The 18,604-nt window shown below is 38.1% G+C and overlaps 1 protein-coding gene across 1 annotated transcript in view; it reads left to right on the top strand.

Annotated features, from left to right (window-relative positions):
* Positions 1-9,119, top strand: part of vamp4 (vesicle-associated membrane protein 4) — a 99,339-nt gene extending 90,220 nt beyond the window's left edge. The window contains exons 7-8 of the mRNA XM_073063581.1: positions 4,878-4,929; positions 6,599-9,119. Coding sequence (XP_072919682.1) covers positions 4,878-4,929; positions 6,599-6,627 — 81 coding nt within the window. The 3' untranslated portion in view covers positions 6,628-9,119. The remainder of the gene's footprint in view (positions 1-4,877; positions 4,930-6,598) is intronic.
* The last annotated feature ends 9,485 nt before the right edge of the window (positions 9,120-18,604 follow it).

Here is an 18,604-nt window from a genome sequence, read left to right as displayed (position 1 = left end):
GGTTGGTCTAGAGTTGTTTTTTTTTGTGTTGTGGGGCTTGGGGAGGATACTAAGTTTACTTGTCTTCAATTTAGGTGCTTTTTTGTCAAGTTCTCTTCCTTTGTAGCATATTGTCATTGTATGCTTAATTTTGCACTGTATTAATGTTCCTCATTGGGATTTGGGGTTTTTAATTTGTAAAATGTATAGAAAAACTAATTTAAAAAAAAGAAAAGAAAAAAATTTAGAAAAGATCCACTGCTCAGTCTTAAATTCGAAACAATCTTTTTATGATATTTGGGGACCTTTCCTAAATTACTTTTCCAATTTATAAAGTTTAACAGTGCACAGACTTTTATATGTATTTTTATCTTCTCTTCTTAAGTGAATATGTTTTCTTTTCTCATTTATCTATTATCATCCATCAGCTTTTTTCTTTGGTAGTTGGTAGGGGGTTGACTTTTTTAATATAAAAAATTTCTTTTATGATGTATGACCTATCTTTAAATTTTTGATTACAGAGTGGTATACCTGTATGTGTTATGCTGTAACATTTTGGTCCATTTTATCACAATATATGAATGTACACAGGTTATGTTGAGATGTATCTATGTGTTGCACTCTGTAATTGTTTTTTTTTCTGAATAAAAATATTGTAAAAAGAAAAGGAAGTAGGTACAGAGAAGATGTTAGGGGTAAGTTTTTTACGCAGAGAGTGGTGAGTGCATGGGATGAGCTGCCGGCAATAGGGTCTTTTAAGAGACTCCTGGAAAGGTACGTGGACCTTAGAAAAATAGAGGGCTATGGGTAAGCCTAGGTAGTTCTGAGGTAAGGACATGTTCGGCACAGCTTTGTGGGCTGAAAAGCCTGTATTGTGCTGTAGGTTTTCTATGTTTCTATTCCCCTAGAATGCTCCAAGTTTTCTTCAGATCCCCAAGTTGGGTCGTTTGTTAAGTTAATTGGCTAGTCTAATTTACTCCTGCTGCAGTTGGGTGGTAGAATCTAAAGGAAATCGATAGCAATATGGAGAGAATAAGTTGGTGTTAGTGCAGGAATTATGTAGGATCAGTGCATATGGATGTTTGGTGATTAATGCAGACTTGGAAGGCCAAAGGGCCTGTTTCCAGGCAGGATAACACTATGACTTCAAAGAAATACACACAGCATTTACAAGAGACGAGCTAAGGCCACAAATAGATGTAATGGTTATCAGTGCTATAAAGTTGGCTGATCATATCACAATGCAAAATTAGAATTAGTTTGGGTGGTGCGAAGAAACAGACAAAGACAGAAGACACAGATGTTAGTTATAGGCTATAGAGTAGTAATTGGAATATTAGGCATAGCGTAAGAAATGAGAGGAGTGTGTAGTAGGAGACTTTAATCTATATTTAGTTTTAATAAGTAAGATTGGTGTTAATAAGTTATTGAATACAGCACTTTCAAATTGAATTTGAAAAAAAGATCTTAAATGTAGACAGCTTGCATTTCACCCATCTGTTATTATTTTCAAATTTTCTGCTCTTTGCATAACATTAAAAACCTTGTCAATATTTGATTCCTGCCATAAGCATTGCAATAAAAGGAACCCGATGTTTTATCAACTAAACCTGTGGTAACTTTTAATACAGTGTATTTATTTCATCTGGTTATTGTCAGAACTATTAGTATTGAAACTTTATTTGAATCAGATACTTTATAAAATGTGGAATTAGATGGAAATGAAAGATATTAATCCTACTTTTTAGATGAGGTCAGAAACAGTTTTTAGAAGTAAAGCTTTGCTTTAGAAAAATTGTACACTTGTATATAGGTCTTTTGGACTTTGATTTTTGTACCATTCAATTTGCATTTCGATTTCTGTTGTCTTCATGCTTTATAAAACCATCTCTTGCTGCTGTTTTTTTTGAAGTTGTCGCCTCACCCTACTTAATCTTTGCTGACAATAACACCCTTTTCCCCTTTTCCCTTTCACTCTTTTCCCTTCAATATCTGCTTTTTGGTGAGAAGACCAGAGCTGTACTCAGTATTCCTTGTAAATTTAAATTCCCTCACTCTTTTGCTAGCTCATTTATCTAAACAGGTTTATTAGAGACCTAATTTTGAGGAAAGTTTCATTTTGGCAGAGTCTCTATTTTAATAGAGCAAGAGCTCCTAACCTGGAGTCCATGGACCTCTTGCTTAATGGTATTGGTCCATAGCATAAATAAGGTTGGGAACCTCTGAAGTAGAGGCTTGTTAACATTATTTTTCTCCTTTTGTATTTTGTTTCTCTGGAAATTAACTTTGTTTATCCCGTTATGGTTTTATCAACTATTGGTCACCACTGCAAATGATCAAAGTACCAATCTGTGCTGCCTGATCTGCTGAGGTCGTCCACCATTTTGTGTGTGTTGCTCTCGATTTCCAGCTCTTGAAGAGTCTCCTGTTTTCCTACTCTCCATGTTCTTCTACATTGTTTACTTTCCATTAAAAGCATCACCATTTGATACTTCTTACTAAAATACAGATCTCCTTCATTATTCCTGCCCCAAGTTTCATCCATTCTTCTGTCCAAAATTTTGCTTGTTGATCATTTATATTATCTGTTGTTTCCCATTTGCAAATCTGCTAACTTTCAAATCATCCTCATCTTCACTTCAAGATTCTTCTTTGATGTTAACTTCTATCACATTCCTTCACCACCTGCACCAAAAGTGCTGGATAAAGGTAGTGAATATTGTTTTTGCAGTTAAAGCATTTTATAACATGTATTTGTTTGAACTTATTATTCAATTATAAATGGAGGTATGTCCATACAACTTAAATGTCTTTCCGTTCTTTAACTTGTTACATCACATGAACGGATTCTCTCAATAAACAATGTTATAGAGAAGTAAACGTAAAAGCTATACTTGAAGTAAGTATTCAAGGTGACACGGTTAGCAGAAACTTCAGTAACTTGGGTACAGTGCTGATCTCTGGTGTAGTCTGCAGGGTCATCTTGTGGCCTCTTGGATTTCTGCCAAGTTTCCTCCAGCATCCCAAAGACACATGATTTATTAGGGTCATTAGCCTCTATAAATTACCTCCTGTATGTAGGTGTGTGGTTGAATCTCGAGGGAGTTGATGGTAGTGTGGAATGAAAAGGTAACAGAGGCAGTTAATGAGGGAATGGGATTGCTCCATGATCCAACGTATATCTATTAGATTGAAGTACTTCCTCCTGTTCAATGCGGAAGCATTGTTGAACACATACTTAGTGTCATATATGGAAATTAATTCTAAATTAGCCACTTTAAGAGTCTTTACCTCACAAACGAAACATGAATGTTAGCATTACAGCAAAATTGGGTCATTTGATTACTTTGTTTGGGTTTAGCTTTTTAACAGTTCTGTACACACCTTTTAGGGGAAAAATTACTTCAACTTGTCTTCCCAAATTTATCCTATTCTTCCTTCCCACACTTTAATTAAAAGCTTACTTCTACATTATTGTTTGATGCAATCGGGTACTCTATGCACATTTTTTCTCCAATACCCCGGATCAAATATCCATTTTGTAAATAGCCTGCATTTAGTGAAAACCATGTCCAAAGGATGGTTTGTGTTCTTTTTTTCTGCTGGATAATAGACTCAGGACTCTGATTTTTGTTGCATATGGGACATGATATTCCAATAACCAGATGTTCTACCTACAGAGAGACATGATCTCCTTAGTTTTTATGACCTGATTGTGTCTGGAATAACATTTGTAACATGGAACATTTGTAACATTTGTCACAGATAAATACACAAGTTCATTACAGATTCAGATTCTCAAATGTGAATGAATGAGAAATATTTCTGCCCTATCTGTGATTTTTTTTTTGTACATCTGAGTTATAGAAATTGATGGAAAATCAGCAGCTTTTCTTGTGTCACTTCATTCAAAAGTAACTGACCTTTCCTTCACCTTTCAGAAATGTCTTTTATTGATTCTGGCACTAAAGCTAGTAAATCTACTAGGCACAAAAAAATCTTAAAGTAGCTGTCTGTACCACACTATGGTACACATTGACATTTGTATTTACTTGTTAAATAGTCATTAATTATCCTTTTTCCCATTTTTATCATTTTGATATAAAATCTTGTGCAACATACAATACAAGATTTTTTTTTAATGAATGAAAGAAGAGTAAAATAGTGAGATAGCAGTCATGGGTACATAGGTGTTTCAGAAATCTGATGGCAGAAGGGAAGAAGCTGTTCCTAGAATCCTGAGTGTGTGTTTTCTGGCTCCTGTATCTCCCTGATGGTAGTAAAGAGGATTATTTGTTATTTAGGATTTTTGAAAAGTGATGATACAGCTACTGATCTGCGATAACAGCTGGATTGAATGGGGAAAGTTATTGAGGGCATTGAAAGGGCAATATATAATACATTAAATAATTTTAATTGGCAGACTTGGAATTTGGGGATTTTTTAAAAAGAATTGTTATGGGTCTGAGTGCAGTTTCATATCATTTAAACAAATTTCTCAGTATCCTGAGATCATGAAAGGCACATAAAACATAAAATAAACTGCATATTCCTCCTAATCCTTACTGTAATGGCATAAAATGGATATGTAGGGTATCCTATTGCTTGTACGTTTGTTTGAAAAACAGATGCTCTGAAAGAGTTCATTGGCAGATGAATGAAGAGGCAAGATACAACATTGTTTCTATTCCTTGTTTGATCCAAACTTTTGATCTGCATGTGCCATTAGTCCTAAAGTATATAAATTTAAAAATCAGCATAAAATGAAAATAGACTTTAAGCCACATTTTTGTAAATGATAGAAAAGCAAATTATTTTTAACCAGTTATCCCTGCTTAAGGTTCATAAAATGTAGCTTTGCATGGCACGTTTTGACTTCTTCATCTTTCCCATTTCAGATGAAGGCCATCATATCAGTGGTTGTCGTAATTGTCTTGTTAGTTATCATCAGTAAGTATGTTTAATTTTTCTAAAGTAAATAGGGTTCAAATTGTCATGTTCAAGTTGCCAAGTGTTCTTAAGTATAAACATCAATGGAACCCCTATATAATAATTCTGTACAGAGCAAATATTTACACTCTCAAGATGCTGGAGAAACTCAGTAACTCAAACAGCATCTATAGAGTGGAATAAATGGTCAACTTTTCAGGCTGAGATCCTTCATCAGGACTGGAAAGGGAAGAGTAGAAACCAGGATAAGGAAGGGGAGGAGTATAAACTGACAAAGAATGGGTATCTGTTCCACCACCCATTGATGCTGCCCTCACTCACATCTCCTCCATTTCCCGCACATCTGTCTCACCCATCCTCTCATTGCCATATCAGGGAATGGGTTCCCTTTGCCCTTACCTACCACCCCATGAGCCTCCATATCCAGTACATCATTCTCTGAAACTTTTGCTATCTACAATGGGATCCTGTTACTAAAAACATCTTTCCCTTTCATCTCCACCTCCTCTCCGCTTGTCCCACAAAAATAGGGGGCCATTGATCTCCCTCCTGACTCTTATCCCTTCAAGCATGACAAGTGCTATACCTGCCCCTACACCTCCTCCCTCCAGGTGAGGTGACACTTCGCCTGGGGGTCTCGCATGGTTATCAATTGTATCTGGTGCTCCTGGTGTAACCTGCTCTGCACTTGTGAGAACTGACATAGACTGGGGGATCTCTTTGAGCATCTTCGCTCTGTTCACTGCAAAAGGCAGTATCTTTCAGTGGGCACCCATTTCAATTCAACTAATTTCCATTCCAACATCTGTCCATGGTCTCTTCTGCTGTCACACTCAGGTAGAAGGAGGAGCAACACCTCATATTCCATCTGGGTAGTCTCCAATGTGATGGCATGAACATTGATTCTCTATCTTCTGGTTATTTCTGCCACTTACGTTTCTCTTTCTTCTATTCCCCTTCCTGATTCCTCGCTCTCCCCTTCTCCTCAATTTCCACTGGTAGCCCCCCTTTCCTTTTCTTCCATGGTACACTGTACTTCCCTATCAGATTTCTTCTTCAGCCTTTTACCTCTTCCACCTATCACCTCCCAGCTTCTCACTGTCTCCCCCTCCCCCACTGCCCTTCCCTGTCACCTATCACCTGTCAGCTTGCATGCCTTGCCCTCCCCCCACCACCTTCTGCCTCCTTCTTTTCCTGTCCTGATTAAGAGTCTTGGCCTGCCTAAAACTTCAACTGCTTATTCCCCTTCATAGGTGCTCCTTGACCTGCTCAGCTCCACCAGGTTTTGTGTGCATTGCTCAAGAATTTTACCATCTGTAGAATCTCTTCTGATTGTAAATATAATGTATACTTCATTACACTGTTCCTATACTAACTTTGAACAACGGGAAGCCAAAGTCCTTTCTTTGTGAAAAATATTAATTAGCAAGATGAAATTAAATCACTGATGTTGAATTGTTTTTCAGATGACTTTGAAGTAACTATTACGAAACTGAATGGATTATTGTGGTTTTAATTTATTTTAAGGACCTAGAGTTCATTTTTGTAGTAGATTTCCTGCATTAAGGAATAAGTTATTCAAAGCAAATTGCTGGAGCTGTTAATACTCAGTGTAGAGCCTATCTTACTAAGTAAACAGTTTTATTAATTATTTTCTTTGTCATTACAGTACCTGTAATTTTGAAGAATCGCTCATGATGAGACATGCACAGTGATAATGCAGGAAAGTTACTGCCTCAGTCTCTAGAAACTATTGGAGATACATGTATAATATCTCGGTTATAGTTCTATCCATTTTGTAGAGAAGAAATCTGCACTCATGAGCACTCAACACAATGACTCCCTTCTGGAATAGGGGACCAATTACTTAACCGCTATCGACAGGAAGGCTAGTTGATTTCCTTTTAAGTATATTGCTTCATTGCCATGAAAGATTTTTTAAAACCATTGCAGATAATTTGATTCTAGTGAAATGTGGTATCTGAACAAGTTAATTGTTATTTAGCTTTCCCCAGTTTTCTTGTGGGAAACACCTCACATTTGGGTACACAAGTCTAATCAACAAAAGCTGATGTGCTTTTGCACAATGAAGAGCATCTCAACAAAACCCACTCCCTTTCACAGATGCGTAAATATAAGGTTACTCCAGCAAGGTCAATAGAAAGGGGTCAGATGTAAGTACCTAAGCTAATTTCCCCCTCATTTCATGGCTCATGTGATACTGAGCCTATTTACATCTTATTTTCCATCAAGGCTGAAATCTACCAACCCTGCATAATCATGGCATTGAGGTGCAATAATTGACCAAACCATTAAATACATATTTGACATTTGTACTGAGGTGGAGGAGGACTGAGTGAATTCTACAATGAAGTAAAGATCAATTCATAGAATCCTGTTTCTGAGCAGAATTTTTCAGTTGTGTGATATTTGTTAAATTACTTAAAGTTGTTGATAATAAATTATATTGAATGCTATTTTTGACCATGCCAAACTGTTGTTTTACTTTGAATATTCTTTGTTGTGTATGTTTTAAGATGTGTTTTGCTTCAGAATTTTGGATTTATTTGATTGTAAAAATTATTTTGTAATAAAATCAATAATAACCAGTAGATCATCCAGATTGCCACTTGCACATGATGTTTGGTGACTGGATTCACTTGATCCTTGTTGCGTGAGATGGACTTTTTTATTCTTATACCTCAGGAGTAAATTATCTCTGACCATGCACTGAGTCAGGTGCAGTGTGACTATGCCCATGGAAAGTTACTTTTTTAACATAAAACAACTTGCTGTCCTGTTTTCAAAAGGGAAAATTCGACTCCTACATTCTCAATCCTTACCATTGTTAGGGAGCTAATTGCATGTATCGAAGGGGAGGCCTGTTGTTCTTTAGGGTATAGTTGGATAACGTAACTCAGGCTGAGAAATACCCCCATATAATACTGTGTGCAGTTTAATGGGGTGACAAAACTGGATAGTACATCAAATTGTATGTTTATTTGTTAAGCTATTTTCTTAGTGCTTCAGTTTTTTTTTAAACCGTTGTTTCTTTATCTGACTGCCTTTTAAAAGTGGTAATGTATGATGTTTGTAGTTTCTTTTTCTAACGTGTTTAATTAGGCCTGGGAAAATGTATCATCTGGTAGATATAGGATTTTTTGCAGGCTAGCCGCATGTCTCAGTGTTATAGTGTTAAAACCAGCCTTTGACCTGGACGGAGTCTTAAATTTACCTGAAGCTACAGTTATTGACTGTAGAAATGTATAAGTAGGTAGAATCATCTGGTTTGCCCGTTTAAACTATGGCATCAAGAATCCAGCCCATATTACAAAATAAACATCAAGATCCAGCAACGGATCAGTGTGTGGTAAGCTTTGGAAGCATCAAAATGATGCGCAAACATTTTTGATCTGTAAATAAATGGTGTATTCTCCATTTGGCTATAAATTAAACTTGTTCTATAGATGGGCTTATAGCCTGACTTATCTTTGCTGCCTCTATAGCTAAGTTTGAATTTATTTATCTTAATGCACAGCAAGTTCTTCTAAAAGAGGAAGAGTTCTTCTAAAAGTAGTTTGAGTTGAAGAAAGCAGTGAGAACTTTTACCTTATTAAGCTGTCTATAAAGTGCCCACAAAGAATGCAACAATGTTTTAAAAATGTCAACTTTTCTAATCGTGTTTCCCAGTGCAATTTGTAAATGAGGTGCGTTTGTGTTAAAATGCATTCAGCTTTCATAAAGAAAGCTACTTATTATTGTTCCAGAAAAGTCATTCATGTCTTCATTGTTAAGCCAAAGGATAAACATAAGTTGAATGAATATCACAGCTCCAATCACATACACCTTGCAAGACGTAAAGCAAATGTCGAGTGTGGCAAAACAACTTTAAAATGGTATGCTGTGATTGGCTTGGTAATGATCCACTGCGTTCACATATAGAGTAAACTGAAAGCAGGTCCCCTGTCATTCTCCATGAGCAAATAGCTCGGAATTATAGAAATGTTATGAGCATTGTAATTATTTGGAAGCCATGATGACACCCTGGGAATGTAGAAGCAGTTAGTCCCAAAACAATTCTTGTGATTAAAACGTATGCCTTCCCACATCATTGCACTTTATAACTCCTTGTAAGAGAAAAAGATGACTGATCTGCAGCAATATTAAACGTTTTAGTCTTTTTTCAGTAATCTTCACAGGTGTGCTTGGTTTTTGCTGTTTGTTTCCATGAGTATTACTGAAGGTTAATCTTTGTATTAACTGAATGAAAATGCAGTTTCATCTGGATAAACAAAAATATTAGTATGTAGTACTGAGCGAGTTTCTAAATCTGATGGGAGCAAGGGATTCTGGGATTGGTTAGGGTAGATCGCTGCAGGAGGGGTATGGGATAAGTGGCAGAGAAGGTGTGCCAGGGTAGGGGGTTGGCGCAGGTTCCAGAAGCACGCAGCCTGAGACGCCAGGCAAGGACATTTGATTCCAAACAATTGGTTTATTAATCATTACAGAATGCCTCTCTGGTGCTTCCTGTTCCCTCCCCTCTCCCTGCCCCCTTCCTACTCTCAGTCCACAATAGAGACCTCTCAGAATCAGGTTTATCATCACTCACATATCATAAATTTGTTTTTTGTTTGCAGCAGCAGTACAATGCAATACATAAAGTTACTACAGTGCTGTGCAAAAGCCTTGGGTGCCCTAGCTATACACTATGTATATGCCTAAGACTTTTGCACAGTATCTTATAAAACTGAAAAAGTATAACTTTAAATGTGGAAATTTTATTTAAACCAAATACAAATATATTTTCTAAATTCATCAAATGCTATATAGTCTCTAAAAAAATATTCCCCACCTGTAATTTAACACTTTCATTGAATACACTGTGAATATGCATTGTCACTTCATTGTGGATAGAGTCATAGAGTAATGCATGAATATAACAAGCCCCTTGGCCCAGTGAGTCCATGCTGACCATGGTCTCCCCCCACCCCAGCTATTCCCAATTTCTGTGTTGGCCCTCTCAGCCTAAATCTATGCCCCCTAGTTTTAGGCTCCCCTACCTTGGGGAATAAACTATTACTATCCACCTTATTAATGTCCCTTTAATTTATAACATTTCTATGAGGTTGCCCCCTCATTCTCCTATGTTCCAAGGAACAAATACCTGACTGTCCAGCCCCTCCCTATAACTCAAGCCCTGTAGCAATGCAACATATTCAAATCTTTTTTGCACTCTTTCCAGTTTAACCATGTATGTACCAAAACTGCACGTAGTACTTCAAGAGCAGCTTTACCAATGACTTGTACAACTGCAACATAATTTCCCAATTCCTATACTAATGTCTCAGATAATGAAAGCCAGTCTGCTAAATGCCTTTTTCATCAGTCTGAAAAGCTTTAATGGCAATTTCAATTAACTATGTGCTTGTACTCCAAACTCCTTCTGTTTTATTACACCACTTAATGACCAGCCATTTGTAATATAAGTCCTACATTGGTTTGACTTTCCACATTCATCTGTATTCCGTATTGTAATCCTTTCTCCTCCAAAATACAACTTTGTATGCACTCTTACCCTCATCAATCTTCTTGATTACTTCTTGGAAATAAGGTTCATCAAGCACAACTTCCCGCACACAAAGCCACCTAATAAGACTCCTCCAAATCAGACTCTGTTCATCTAAATGATGATAGACACTGCCCCTTAGAATTCCCTCCAGTAACTTTACCGCTACTGAAGTCAGGCTGACTGGTCTATAATTCACTAGCATGTCTTGTTGCTGTTTTTAAACAGTTGAACAACATTTGCCGCCTTTCAGTCTTTGGGAACTTCATCAGTAGCTAACAGTAACGCAAACATCTCTGCAAGGGCCTCCATGTGTCCTTCTCCAGCCTTGCATAAAGTCTGAGGATGCATTTGGTCAGGCCTAAGGATTTATCCACATTCATATGCTACCAGGCTACAAATGCCTCCTCCATAGGATATAAATGTCCTCCAAAACATCTCTATTTGTTTCAGTTATCTCTTAAACAACCATGATTTTCTTCTTAGCAAAAAAAGAGGAAAAAAATGTTCATTTAAAAATCCCAACAACTTCTACAGCTCAAGATAGAGGTGGCCCTGCTTATCTTAATATAGCTAGAGAACCATTCTGGATTTTCCTTGACCTTTCCTGCCTGATCCATCTCATGGCCTCTCTTTGCCCTCATGATTTCCATCTTAAGTGTATTAGAACATAGAACAGTACAGCCCCTTTAGTCCACAATATAACCTACTCCAAGATCAATCTAACCCTTCCCTCCCACATAGCTCTCCATTTTTTTCATCCATGTGCCTATCTAAGAGTCTCTGAAAAGTATTCTTAATCTTTTTATAGTCAAGGGGTTTGCTTGATCTTGCCCTTCTAAAATTTAATGAAATCTTCCTTTATTTTTGAACATAATCTTTTGTCAACCAAGGTTCCCCAAACTTGCCAGATTTGCCCTTCAGATCAATGGGAAGATGTTGATCCCAGATTGTCTTAAAAGCCTCTGACATGCTATCCACTCCTTCCCCTTCAAACAGACTCAACTACTTGACCTCTGGTACCTGCCAAATTTCCCCAAGATTAACCCTTCCAATTTAGAAACCCAACTGATGGTCCTGTCCTATCTTTTTGAACCACTACCTTAAAACTAATAGAATTATGGTCACTAGAGCCAAAGTGCTACCTGACTGCCAATTCAGTTACTTGCCCCTAGAATACTCTCCTTAGTAGAGGCCTAACACTTGTAACACAGTTAACAATGGGAAATTAAAGTCTCCCAGTAATATCGTTACAATATGCAATTTCTCTACACATTTGCTCCTCAATTTCCCATTGATTGTTGGGGAGTGTCTGTAATACAGCATCATCAGTGAAGAAGGACCCTCCCTTTCTTGTTTCTAAGTTCTATCCATATGGACATTCTCCCAAGAATGACATCTCCAAGTGCAGCTGTTACTTCTTCTCTTGTCAACTGGGCAACACCCCCTCCTCACTTGCCTGTACCTCTGTCGTGCCTTTAGCATCTGTATCAAGCTGCCAGTTATGCCCTACTCTCAGCCATGTTTCTGTTGTAGCTGTAACATCCCAGTTCTCAGAGCAAATTTGCATTCTGAGTTTGTCTTTCTTACCTGTTAAACCTCGAGCATTGAAATCAGTTTAGCTAAGTATTCTTCTGTCTAATATTTCCTGGCTATCCTGATTACTAGACTTACTCTCACTGCCTCTTGCTCTATCCCGTGACATCATCCTACTCAGAGTCCCACCTCCTGCAAATCTAGTTTAAATCCTCCTGTGTAGCACTAGCAAAATTCCTTGCAAGGATATTGATCCCTCTCTGGTTCAAGTGTAACCTGTCTTGTCCCTCTTGTACAGGTTGCCTCTACCTAGATCCTAATAGTCCAAGAATCTAAATCCCTGAACCAGCTCCTCTGCCACAAATTCATCGGGCCTCTCTACTTCTGATCTCGGTAGCATGTGGCACTGTGAGTGATCTGGGGATCACTTGCCTTGGAGTCCTGCTTCTTAACTTCTTATCTAACTCAATAATTCTACAGGATCTCATGCAGAAACATCCCTGGCACCCAGGAGGCAACAGCCAAATTGGTGTCTTTTCTGCAGTCACAGGAACTCTTGTCTATCCTCTCACTCCCGCCCATCCCCCATATCAAGTCTACAATCACTATCATCTGTCAACAGCCTTCCCTTCTCAGCCTCAGAGCTGTCCCAGAGATTGGACTGATGCTGTGGAAAAAACATCCCCTCAACTGTATCTTGGTATACCTGTTAGGGGAATTGTCACAGCAGAAGCCTGTACTGACTGCTTACTCCCCTTTTCTGAAGCCAGTTCTTTGGGGGTAACCATCTCAGTAAAAGTCTAATTTAAGTATTTCTCAGCTTCCCAGATGGTCCTGAGTACCTCCAGCTCCAGTTCCTCGATCTGGTCTGTCAATAGTTAGAGCTATTATATTTAAAACCTTTTTAGTCACTAACACTAGATAAATGGAGGAGAAACAGTACGATTCTTTTCCTAATTTTCTCCTTTATTATGTTTCAAAACATTCTGTTACCATGTTAGTGTTCATGAAGTTTGTCTGTTTTTATCAGCTGTAGATTGAAGGATTGCAAGATGAATTCTGTTCATTTCCGATTGAACAATGAGTTAGAACAAACCCAAATGGAAGTGGGTTTCATGCATAATTGCAATCAGAGCAGCCTAATTTAGGTGCTTTAAAAAATATTTGAACCCAGAATCTTACATACAATGTGCAATTAATTGTAGCCGTTTCTCAATTGCTGTATAGAGAAACCTTAATTTTTGGCATGCCTGTATGTTTATAACTTCTTTGTAACTTTCTTCCTCCCTCCCTGTTCTTCATTCCCCACATTGCTCCTTAATACCGTGGATAATCCCATAGGCAAGAGAACAGATGGGTACTGTGTCTGGTGTTTGACAGTGTCTTTTTGATCATGATTTTTTTTGTGAGATGGGCCTATTTTATTCTTAATGGTTTTCCTTCTGCTCTTTCCTCTTAATTAGCATCTCTGTTAGTTCTTCACCTCTGACAACTGTCTGGGTTACCATAAGTATAAACTTGTACAGATCATAGGGCAGGTTGCTGTCAGTAGTTGAATTTTTTGACAATTATTAAGCTGCAAGGTATAATGACTCATTTTCACCATTATTTAAATTCACTAGCGGTTGTATAGTGAAGAAAATATTTTTTAACATTGGGGGGAAAGGACTTGAATAGAAACATAGAAAACCTGCAGCACAATACAGGCCCTTCGGCCCACAAAGCTGTGCCGAACATGTCCTTACCTTAGAACTACCTAGGCTTACTCATAGCCCTTTATGAGCTATGAGTATTTTCTAAGCTCCATGTATCCATCCAGGAGTCTCTTAAAAGACCCTATCATTTAATATTAAGGGATTTTGCTTTCTTGAGTTTTACTTTGTGTTGTAACTGTGTTTTAGTGTCAATTTTCATCAGTATATCTGCATTGTACAAGCTGACATTAACTTGCTGTTTATAATTGAGTGAGAACAAGGATAATTCAACAGCATGGCAAGAACTATCAAGTCTTACCTTGATTTCCAAGTAAAATGTTAAATACTTTTTAATCATCTGAATTTTTTTACAATATAATGTGATTTGATTGTTTTGAATCGTTCTGAAAATTGTACTGAGATCCATGAAAATAAAAAGTTATTTAAAGGGAAGTTGTAATAAAGCTATTTATTCAAGGGAAGTACATGCATTTAGTAAGAATATGTAAACATGGCAACAGGCTGTCTCTAAAATTTCAGTTGAACAATTAATTAACCTCATTTGAGGTTTGATCACCAATATTAACCAGTTTGTTGTTCTAATCCTCAGAATATTGAATAGTAAAAATAAGTTATTCCAGGCTTGTGTAAATGTGAAAAGCAACAGGATATATTAAAAGTAATATTCATCAAGTTGTAAGCACTTTGCCCATTTCAATCTGGGCATTGAAGTAAGAGAAGTTTTCTCTTGTCTCCTGATCAGTATTTCAGAATGCAATTCAAGTATTGCAGTTTACAAATTATTCTAATTTGATCACTTCTCTTTCCACAAGGGTGTACAAATTCTCCAAACAAACACCAAAATTGCTTTTAAGTGTTTTAATATTAAATCAGCAGTCTTCCTTCTTTCAATGTTAATAACCATTTGGTAAGTGTTTCATAAATACAGTTTATCATTTGATAAAGTATGAATTATACTCATCAAAAGTAGAATTTCCAAAGTCTTTTCTCAGATTGCACAATACTATATAGCTGCAAATTCCAATTAATTAGCTGTAATCTGGTCAAACTACTGTTGAGTTTTAACCTGCAGCTGGATCATATATTGAATTTGGTCAAGTACTTGGTACAAACTATCAAATCATATGTAACAGTTTTTATAGCACATGTACATTGAAACATATGGTGAAATGTATTGTAAAACAACCAACACATGCAAGATTGTTCTGGGGGCAGCTCACAAGTAGTCACTGCATATCCTGGTGCCAACTATATTAGATGTGGATGCAATGGAGAAATATATAAAAATAAGTAGTGCAAAAAATAGAAATAAAATGAGTAGTGAGGTGGTGTTCATGGGTTCAATGTCCATTCAGGTGGCAGAGGGGAAGAAGCTGTTCCTGAATCAGTGAGTGTGTGCCTTCAGGGCTTTGCACCTCCTTCCTGACAGTAGCAATGAGAAGAGGGAATGTCCTTGGCTGGTGGGGGGTCCTTAATAATGGACACTGCATTTCTGAGGCACTGCTCCTTGAAGATGACTTGGATACTATGGAGGCTAGTGCCCATGATGGAGCTAATTTTACATCCCTGCAGCTTACTTCGATCCTGTGCAATAGCAACACCCCCCTCCCATACCAGACTGATGAAGCCAATTAGAATGCTCTCCATGGTACGTTTGTAGAAATTTGCAAGTGTTTTTCGTGACATACCAAATCTCTTCAAACTCCTAATAAAAATGCAGACACTGTTTTGCCTTCTTTGGAGCTGCATTGATATGTTGGGTCCAGGTTAGGTCCTCAGAGATATTGACTCCCAGGAACTTGAAGTTGCTCACTCTCTCCACTTCTGATCCTTCTGAGGACTGGTGTGTGTTCCCTCAACTTACCCTTCTGAAGTCCACAATCATTTCTTTGGCTTTACTGATGTTGACTGCAAGGTTGTTGTTGTCATGACACCACTCAACTAGCTGATATATCTCGGTCCTGCCAACAATGGTTATGTCATCAGCAAATGTACAGCTGGCAATTGAGCTGTGCCTAGCCCCACAGTAATGGGTGTAGAAAGGGTAGAGCTAAGAGTGTGCCAGTGTTGATTGTCAGTGAGGTGGAAATGTTTTTTCCAATCCATACAGATTGTGGTCTTACACTTAGGAAGTCAAGGATCCAGTTGCAGAGGGTGGTACAGATGTCTGGGTTCTGGAACTTTTCAATCAGAACTATAGGAATGGTGGTGTTAAATATAGTTTGTTGACCTATAGTCAACAAACAGCATCCTGACGTAGGTGCAAACACGAGGAAATCTGCAGATGCTGGAAATTCAAACAACATACACAAAATGCTGGTGGAACAGAGCAGGCCAGGCAGCATCTATAAGGAGAAGCACTGTCGACGTTTCGAGCCGAGACCCTTTGTCAGGTCCTGAGGCAGGAGTTGATTCTAGCTATAACCAACCTCTCAAAGTGCTTCATCACTGTAAATATGCGTGCTACTGGATGCAACACACACAAAATGCTGTAGGAACTCAGCATCAAACGTTTCAGGCTGAGGCCCTTCTTCAGAACTAGAAAGGAAAGGGGAAGATGCCAGAATAAAAAGACAACGGGAGGGGAAGGAGGATGCAAGAAGATGAAAGGTGAAGCCAGGTGGGTGAGAAAGGTAAAAGGCTGCAGAAGAAGAGAAAACATGAGAAAATCTGCTGATGCTGGAAATCCCAGCAACACACACAATGTGCTGGAGGAAGAATTCTGATAGGCGAGGAGAGTGGACCACAGGAGGGATGACTAGGCAAAGGAATCATGGAGGGAGTGATCACTGTGGAAGGGGAAGGGGGGTAAAGATGTGTTTGGAGGTAGCATCCCTTTGGAGATAGCAGAAGTCGCAGAGAATGAAAGTTGCAGTTTGATGTTGGCTTCCCATCTCCTGCATATTATGAAAATTGCATTCAGTAGGTTTAAGCATCACCTTATGTAATCTCATCATGTAATATAGAAACGTAGAAAATAGGTGCAGGAGTAGGCCATTCGGCCCTTCGAGCCTGCACCGCCATTCAGTATGATCATGGCTGATCATCCAACTCAGAACCCTGTACCTGCTTTCTCTCCATACCCCCCGATCCCTTTAGCCACAAGGGCCATATCTAACTTCCTCTTAAATATAGCCAATGAACCGGCCTCAACTGTTTCCTGTGGCAGAGAATTCCACAGATTCACCACTCTCTGTGTGAAGAAGTTTTTCCTCATCTCGGTCCTAAAAGGCTTCCCCTTTATCCTTAAACTGTGACCCCTCGTTCTGGACTTCCCCAACATCGGAAACAATCTTCCTGTATCTAGCCTGTCCAATCCCTTTAGAATTTTATACGTTTCAATAAGATCCCCCTTCAATCTTCTAAATTCCAGTGAGTATAAGCCTAGTCGATCCAGTCTTTCTTCATATGAAAGTCCTGCCATCCCAGGAATCAATCTGGTGAACCTTCTCTGTACTCCCTCTATGGCAAGAATGTCTTTCCTCAGATTAGGGGACCAAAACTGCACACAATATTCTAGGTGCGGTCTCACCAAGACCTTGTACAACTGCAGTAGAACCTCCCTGCTCCTGTACTCAAATCTTTTTGCTATGAATGCCAACATACCATTTGCCTTTTTCACCGTCTGCTGTACCTGCATGCCCACCTTCAATGACTGGTGTACTATTGAAATCTGAAATACACATGTGTTATTACACTGATTTTCAGATTTTTGAGGCCATGATAATTACCTGTTTCCTTTCTGTACTATAGTATACTTGGCAAAGTTTTATTTGTTTTCTTTTCATTGTATATTAATTAATGGTAGTTAAGTTTAAATTATTTTTAGAATTGTTAGTTTTAGTTTTGTTTTTATATTGTTGTTATTTTGAAATTCTCTGACAATAAACTCAGACAGTTCTTTGCCACCACAAGCTATCAGAGTGAGGCTGATGATGAGTTAAAATGGCTCTCAGGAGCCGACCCGAAGGCCTGGTTGCAAACATGGCTTGATCCACTTGTGGACTGGGTAAGAATAAAGACCTTGAGATTGTCGAGAGTGATGTGGCTGCAAAAAGTTAGTGCAGGTGAGCGTGGGCAGCAGATGGAATTGAGTCCTGAAACTGCAAAACTGAAACATTTAGATACTGAAAGAATAAGCTGAAAAATGGACTTGAGGCAAAAGATCATATTAAATGTTTGAGGGCTATACAGACTACTCTTGTTATTTGCAATCTTGTGGATTAATTTAGTGAAAGACAAATCTGTGGCCCAGATTGTCAAAAGGCAATAGACTGAAATAAGATTTCTTCATGCTAATATATTACAGCTCTTTACATAATTTTGTCTTTAATTGCACTTTAGGGATTGTTGAATACCACACATTCAGTGTGGTTTATGGTTCATAGAGCTCTACTGTCCTTTTATGTCCCTTTTCACCTCCCGTATTATACTGCTAATTGAGAGGCAAGCAGGATGTAATTTCTATTCCATTATTGGAGCAAAGTTCAACTCGAACAATCTTCTGTAAAATGTTGGCAAGTCAAAGTAGTAAATAACTGTCCTAATTACTTGTCCATTTGTAACCTTCCACTTGCTGTTATGATCACAGCCTGATTGAAAAGCAATTAACACAGCAGATGGTTAGATAATCAAGTAGAATTTTTATTTTTAAATTGTTTAATTCTTGCATCATGTGAATTTTGATTATTTCAAACTGATCTATAACTAGTCCATGAACTTATCCACTACAATTATCGTTGAAATAGACATTTAATTGCGTTGCTGGGGGCAGCTTGGGAAGTGATGCCGAGCAATTTAGCTATCATCTGTGGTTAGAGAAACAGGTAATGTTTTGGCTGATGACTTTTCTCATTCT

This window comes from Hemitrygon akajei, chromosome 12 (genome assembly GCF_048418815.1).
Source record: "Hemitrygon akajei chromosome 12, sHemAka1.3, whole genome shotgun sequence".
NCBI classification, from domain to species: Eukaryota; Metazoa; Chordata; class Chondrichthyes; order Myliobatiformes; family Dasyatidae; genus Hemitrygon; species Hemitrygon akajei.
The sequence above is the reverse complement of the archived record's forward strand: the minus strand, read 5'-3'. Positions and strand labels throughout refer to the sequence as shown.